The sequence below is a fragment of the Apostichopus japonicus genome, chromosome 14 (assembly GCF_037975245.1).
Source record: "Apostichopus japonicus isolate 1M-3 chromosome 14, ASM3797524v1, whole genome shotgun sequence".
Classification (NCBI taxonomy): domain Eukaryota; kingdom Metazoa; phylum Echinodermata; class Holothuroidea; order Aspidochirotida; family Stichopodidae; genus Apostichopus; species Apostichopus japonicus.
Genome location: NC_092574.1, coordinates 7,140,793 through 7,148,811, shown reverse-complemented (window position 1 = coordinate 7,148,811; position 8,019 = coordinate 7,140,793). Strand labels below are relative to the sequence as shown.

General features: G+C 33.0%; 1 protein-coding gene across 2 annotated transcripts in view; it reads left to right on the top strand.

Moving 5' to 3' along the window:
* Window positions 1-6,828: 6,828 nt before the first annotated feature.
* LOC139979992 (gamma-aminobutyric acid receptor subunit alpha-2-like) overlaps window positions 6,829-8,019 on the top strand; it is a 31,800-nt gene continuing 30,609 nt past the window's right edge. Inside the window, exon 1 of one of the 2 annotated variants that reach the window (XM_071991314.1) lies at window positions 6,829-7,187. In XM_071991314.1, coding sequence (XP_071847415.1) covers window positions 7,141-7,187 — 47 coding nt within the window. In that variant the 5' untranslated portion in view covers window positions 6,829-7,140. The remainder of the gene's footprint in view (window positions 7,188-8,019) is intronic. The other variant, XM_071991315.1, reaches the window with a different exon arrangement.

Sequence of the window (8,019 nt, the reverse complement as noted above, 5' to 3'; positions counted from 1 at the left end):
TCATAATACACATCAGTTTTATCGTGTACTCACTTTACCAGTTATAACTGATAAAGCCATGAGAATTGGGTGATTTCCGGCATTGATCACAAGTCATGACGAGTCTTGGAAAGTTGACCATGTATTTAAGCTACAAATTTAGACCATTCTCACGGGACAAGTATCAGGAGATTTGCTACTAGTGTTAGCTCAGTGGTTAAGCTGTGGAGTGTTAGCTCAGTGGTTAACGCCGGTACCTTTCAATCATAAGGTCCCCCGGTTCGAGTCACTCCCAGATTAATGTATGTTGTCCAGTTACAGAGTTGTTGACAATTAACAATTCATAATCATGGACGTTAAATATGAATGTAAGAGACTGACTTCGGTCAGCTTGCGGCTTTGATAAGCCAATGGGTCTTCTTCGCGAGTTCCTGCTTGCTGAAGGATCTAATATACATACATACATACATACATACATGCTATTGTATATAGCCTTCTGGATTTTATACAGCATAAAATCTATATAAATGTCATTTTCTCTCAAAACATACAGTATACGTATGAAACGCTACCTTATAATGTGATAAGCAAATATCACGGAACGGAAGTAAAAACGAGGCATCTTCCTTTTAGAGTAGGATTAATGAGTACGGAAATGTCATTTGACAGACTAATGAGTAACCTCGAGATAAAGTGAGTAAGTTGATGGGGAAATCTAACATAATGCAAGGATATTTGTCATATACAATTATATCAAAACGTGGTTTCCGATAAGTCAAACATATTTAAGCAAAAAAAGCTTACAGCATTATACTGAGTACAACTGTAATGTTTGTTGCTTATTACGACATAAGTGAAGACAAATGTAGTAAATTAACATAATTAACGATTTATATACCCTCTAAAACAGTTTTAACGAAAAGCAATTGTCATTTAGCTGAATGGACACCAAAAGATTTTAACAAGAACATTAAGGATACATAATTGCTACAATTTACATTAATTTACGCATTTGAAGTATTATAATCCACAATTAAGTCATACTTTAATAAACATTATTTCGACAAATCTTTTCGTTCATATTAAACGTAATATTTCTAACCAGAAAAGGTAATTGGAGAGAGTCTTTTTTTTAAATAAAAAGTCTCAATGAAGATGAAATTTCTGATAAAACTTTCATCGAAATTTTATTTGTATATTGCAATATATATATATATATATATATATATATTTTTTTTTTTATAAAAGCTAGAGTGAACAATAGCCCATGAGGATTGACATAAGTCAAGAGCTAATATAGGCTGTGGGGCACTATAAAATAAATATATATTAATATGTCCATCAGGAAAAATACGAACCATTATGCAAGAGGGATGATAGTCGCAAAAATGCAAGGTGTAACATGTTGAATGATAGTTACGTAGACTGCGAGGCAATTCGGTGTAAGCCATAAACATTCTACACCAGAGATAATTTCGATTTCAAAATAAACCATGAACTGCCTTATATATTATAATGTGGTGTAAAACATCTTATACCACATGCAAAATAATTGTAATCTCCTTCAGTATAGCGTCATAATCTGAAACTATTTTGCTTGATATTTTTTTTTTATAATTTTGGAAATTAATATTTATAATCGTTTATTCTTGCCACCACTTATATATTGACATTGCAATATCGTGTTAATGTTGTGAATTAATTGTCACTGAGGCCCAGCAAAAGGACTTAATTATGTTCATCTACTATGGATGAATTGTTAACACCTCGTCGCTGGTTTTTCTTTAACCAGAGTACATCATCTCCTCCGTCGCCGCGTATAGTTCATTTCCAATGCAAGACTCGGGCATATATACTCCCACATGTATTCATGACAGTAAATTTCATCAACCGTTGTCGTATGATGATGATTTTATAGCCACGGTTACTGAACTTATTCTTACTTGAACCCGTTTCTCAGATTTTCATCTTTCGTTGCCCCGCGAGCAAAACTACAACCATACGCAGGCTGTTGCCGAAAGTGTGTGTATTTTCGGTATTTACCCTAGTAATGGTCACTTTATGCATGTTAGGGGACACGTCTGGCCAATTATGCCCCGCGGTTAGTTCACATGAAGAGGTGTTTGTATATATACAACACACGAGCTGAAAGTGCGAAATAGTTACCAAAAGTTCAAGAGCTTAATAGCTATACTACTTTGATTTAAGGTACGGCATATTTCATATGACCTAATAATGTAAGCAGTGGTAAACCATACACAAGCTATGCTGTACTGTTACGTTGAGGTGGAGTAAATATTATAAGGGTATATTGTGAAACGAACGAGAGTAGTAAATGTTATGTGTACGGCTGACTTTACAACCTGTAATGTCCGCTGTGAAATACGACCGAGTATACATTAGTACATAACATATTTTTCTGCACGAAAATAATAATTGCTTAAAGCATAGTTTTGGTGTGTTTCAAGAGAACCGTCATTTTAAAGCCAGTTAAGTTAATCTCAGTATATAACAAATTACTTCGTAACATGAAACTATAACAACATGTGAATGGTCTTGTTTCGTTACTTTGGTGTTTATTGGTCTTTTTTCATGTCGTCGTATATCTATATATCTATATCTATATAAATATATATATATATATATATATATATATGTATGTATCTATATATATATATCTATATGTATCTATATATTTATATGTATCTATATATCTATATGTATCTATATATATATATCTATATCTATATATATACATATATATATATATCTATATCTATATATGTATATATATATATATATATGTATATATATATATATATATATAAATATATATATATATATTTATATATATATATATATATATATATATATATATAATTATATATGGGTGTGTTTGTGTGAGTGTGTGTATAGCACCGCATTTACTCTCTATTTACTCAACACATACGGTACTTCTCTACTACTATACTAGCTACCTGAAAGTTCCTGATGTGACCTCCTCTCATATAGAGGCGAGATTGTTGATAGCTAAGGAGCGGACGTATTTTGGTAAGGTGCTTGTAATCTAATTATCATCACCTTAAGCATATCTGGCTATCTTCATATGTTTCAATAAATTACAGAGGACCGCCCTGGGGATAGCATTCCTATATTAAAACCTGAATATGTCATAAGTAGTGCAGGGACAAAATTGTCTTTACCCAGCATCATGAACTTTTTTTTTCCTCTGATCTGTTCCAGATTTAATTTTCGAAATTTTTTAAATTTATCGCAGGCTCTGCAAAAGTGCAAAGGGGAGATGATTGCTGTTCCCTGGCAGGTAGATATAACCTTAGGGTAGGCATTCGTAATAACTTTCATGATGATCTCATTGCCAATTATTTTTTTTGTTTTTTACTCTTGTAATCCTTCGTTTATTCTTTTCCTCTTATCTTTTTCTAGTAACCTTTTTACCCCGATTTTCTGACAGTGGTAACCAATCATGACCCTTGGACAAGGTAGAAAACAGATGCAAACGCATATTCGTGACCCTGTTAATTAGCAATTGACCAAGCGTAGCCTTTTTTTAATCTTTAGAAAAAAGAACGAAAATGAAAATTTAATATCACTTCTTGTATAGGACATTGCTTCCGAGAAGAAAAGAAAAAAATTAATTAAGCTACGGCAATGGTAAATATGAACTAAGTATAAAGCAAGGTTCGTTTCGTGAGAGAAGAACTTAGATGTATAGAATAAGAATCAGTTTTAATTGAGAAGAACTAAATTCTAAGCTAAAGTTCATCATATCTTGAAAACAAAAATCCTGCTTGATTGTGGAATTTTTGTATTCGTATGCGAAAATATGCAATTAATTTGTTTTATATTCTGTAAAACTGCTTTCACCACCGTAATGGGCAAAAGTTACACTGACGAAGAATTGCAAACCTAAAGGTTACAATTTTAAGAGAATAAATGTAGTAGCCATTACAATTATCCTATGGGATAGAGATGTTAACGATGAATACTCATAAACATATCACACACGCACACACACATCGTCCCCCCCCCCTCTCTCTCCGCCCCCAAACGGTCCCCCAGCCCGTATTTTCTCTCTCCTCCACCGCATCAGAAAAGATGGAGAAGAGGAAATCTCATTCCATTCATAATGTATTATACAACACCTAATTGTATTCTGGTCATTTGATTGGTCAATTGCTCGTTGATTGCATGCAAAATCCGCTCTATTCCACTCTATGAAATAGAACCATGGGTTATACTTTTTTGGTAGCACTTTTTTTTCAATGGTAAGAGAGCAGAGAAACCTGTCTGTTCAAAACAATCTGTTGCATGAGTGCATTTTACCCATCTTAATATAATATGTTGTATGAAACAAATAATGAATGGTTTCCATTCGTGCAATAGTGCAAATATTTCATTCCTTGAAAGATGTAATTTGTTCCATCTTTCAACTCATGAAATACTTGCACTATTGCACTCATAACCATTCATTATTTGTATACTATCGATCGATGCTTTTGCACATCTATCATATATATATATATATATATATATATATATATATATATATATATATATATATATATATATATATATATATATATATATATAAGATCGAAGACTTGAACAAGTCTGGTGATGACGTCACAGCGCCATTAGCGTTTAAATTATTCATCGTTTTCTGTGGTTGATGACGTTGATGACGTTGATGACGTGTTGCAAGTGTTGATATACTTCAATACAGAACTTTTAAGATAAAAGTGGAATTGTTTTCAGAAATCAAAAACCTGTTTACATTCATTTACGAAAGTATAATCAACTTGACAATAAAGACCAGACTATAACAGATTGCCACTTCGGATACAGATATACAGAAGACTTCGCGATTGCTTGATAACGCCTTCGCAGCTTTATTTTCCTATACAGTATATGATGTTCACAGATAAATGAGTGTTTTTACTTCCCACATAATGATCGTGTATAAGTTAAAGCCATTCCATCATCATTACACTACAAATCAAACCTTACTAGTAGTACTCGATATCCCTTCCACACATTGGTTTTTCCTGATAGCTTTTAGGCTCGAAATTGACGATGGAATTTGGGATGAACATAACCCTATATCTTGGATTTGACATTTCAAACACGATCTGTCTTGGTATGTATATATATATGTATATATATATATATATATATATATATATATACATATATATATTTATGTGTCAATTCGAACGGGGTATTCTCTGGTGTATGATTTGAGAACGATTAACCCAGAAAAGAGGTAAGATATAAATCTCTAGCAATTGATAGGATTTACATAGCCCAGGTTGTTGTTTCTATAGTTTTTAGTTCACCGGAAATCTGTTTACATTCGGCGTGCTCGTTCGTTTTAGCGGTGCATATACATAACCTGACATTAGCTAGCTGCATGCCAACAGCCATTTTTCTTTTGGAGGGGGGGGGGGCTGGTTCTATTTTAAAATGTTACTTCTTATTTCTTCTTATAAAGTCTTAAAGATCAAAGGTGTCTTGCACCCAAAAGTATGGAGAAAGACACGGAAGATTTAACTGTAAGGAAATGTCACCATTGAAGCTGTGTTAACCCGCACTTGCGCAACAACGTTGGAAATGTATACCAAAACATGGACAAATTTGAATTGCGGGATGACAATGGAACGTTTTTTCCGATGTCGACACTGAGGAATAAAATGAAAGACTATTTCGGAAGGGGATATTAAAATTGTGTCAATGTTTGAAAAAGGGACAAAACCACGTCCTCATGCAATTTACTTTTAATTGCAAAAGCTTCGGAAAATAAACGTACGAAATGTTGAATTTGATTTGTTTCCTATATATAAACCCGGTGGATATATTGTTCAATTAATTACATATTTAATAAACTAATTACCATTTAAATAAGAAAACTTTCAGCATATACTAATTATCAATTATATTACTCTTCAAATTCGACAACCCCCCCCCTTCCCCGCCCACACAAACACAATTAATAAGTTCTCCTAATCATACACCGCCAAGGGGCATTTGGGATATAATAATAAAAAAATAAGCTCCAAAGCGTAATAAACACACTCTAAAATTGCTGAGACAGATAAGGTAGGACATATTTGACAAATTCTCCCTCAAAGGGAACCGCGAATAATAATTTTTTTTAAGTGACATTTTTGACAAGATAAAACACATTTTAGACGGTACCATAAGCAGCGAAATAATATCAATTCATGATATATATATATATATATATATATATATATATATATTTATGTATAATCTTACATTAATGTAATATATTAATGTAACAATGTAAAAATAAACTCCAAAGCGTGATGAACACACTCTATAATTGCTGAAACAGATAAGGTATGACATATTTGACAAATTCTCGCCCAAAGGGAAGCGGGAATAATTATTTAATATATATTTTTATATATATATATATATATATATATATATAATATAACGCGGCAAATCCTGGCCGGCTTTTGAAAGTGTTGTTTATTATTATATCATTACGCCTGGAAGCCCCGATCCATAATGGAGGCTATTCTTGGTGTTCATACCAGCTGTGTGGGGAACCTGTCCATTATAACGTTCCGGTTCCCCACGAGATTACTTTGTATTTTCTTCTTTTCCTCTCACACTATCTCTGTCTCTGTCGTTTTTCCTTTCTCTTTTTTTCCACCTCTCTCCTGCACACACTCTCTCTCTCTATCTACTATAGTACAATCGTCTATACATGACCTCAATAATAACCGCCTCACTCTGATTCCCATATAGCTGTATAGATTTAAGTAACATCAAATTTATTAACTCGTGCATGCCGGGAGGATTTTGTTATGAAACTAATATATTGTTGTATATACGAGGAGAAACACAGCACTTCGTGTATGGCGCCACCGACTTCATTTCTTCTCACAATTTAGATAGAATCGTTCGTAAGCTAGTTTTTTTTTCACCACACGTGTTCGATATTTTTGCCTCCTTTTTTGGGCATGAAGCACAGACTGGCTTGATAAATTCGTCAAAATATCAGCAGCAAAAAAAAAGGGGAGTCGAAGCAAGGAAAGGAGGTAGGAATTTCTCGGCTAAAAGAAGTTCGAAATATTGAAACTGTGGAGGAGTATATACAACGGACAAACCATGAAAAGTATTCTGCTCACGTTAACAACATTGGCTATTTCGTCATGGTGAGTTGAACAATTTTCTAACATTTTCTTTTGATCGTGTTTACAAGCCTTTATTCGTTGAACGAGAATAGCTTATCAAGTTAGGCAAGCGAGTATACAACAGGCTTATATAGGTATATGTATATGCGGAAGAATTATTTGGTTACATATAGCACAAACTAGTACAAATGGTAGGTTGTGTAATGTAAACTCGTTTAAGCAATGATGACTACATAATTATATATACATATATATATATATAGGTGAATGCAATTTCTGGCATTGTGTTCTAAAATTATCGTGTAGTATATGCTAATTGTGTTTTAGCCAAACACTGCAGTGGGGTTTATGTGTAGCCATCGCAATGCTTGTTATAAACTTTACGACCTTCTATCATGTTGAACTGTAAAACTGCCAAAAATTTTGTTGTAGCATCATAGAGGGTTTGGGAAAATGGAGAATAATATTATTCTTCATAAGTATGCCACTTTTTAAAGATATTAGTCTTTTTTGCATATGTACTTAGCTCGCAATTATGAACGTAGGTAAGAGTACGTTGTTATGGATTGCTATAACTTGTAAATTGAAATATATATGATTTTCACATCAATAATTTCACATAAATTAATGCATTAGTTTATGACACTTTGATAATTTTACCTTTGATACTATTAATATATGCGTATCATATAATGCTTGTTATTATATACGTAGGGGAAATGTTGTTTAGATAGTTCAACAGGGTATTTGACCTTTGACCTGGCTAGTCTGTGGCAATGTTATGATATGTCTTTACATATTGAAAATCTGAGAATTATAGAAAGGTCTTTCTTTGTAACGTTATCTTTTCCTT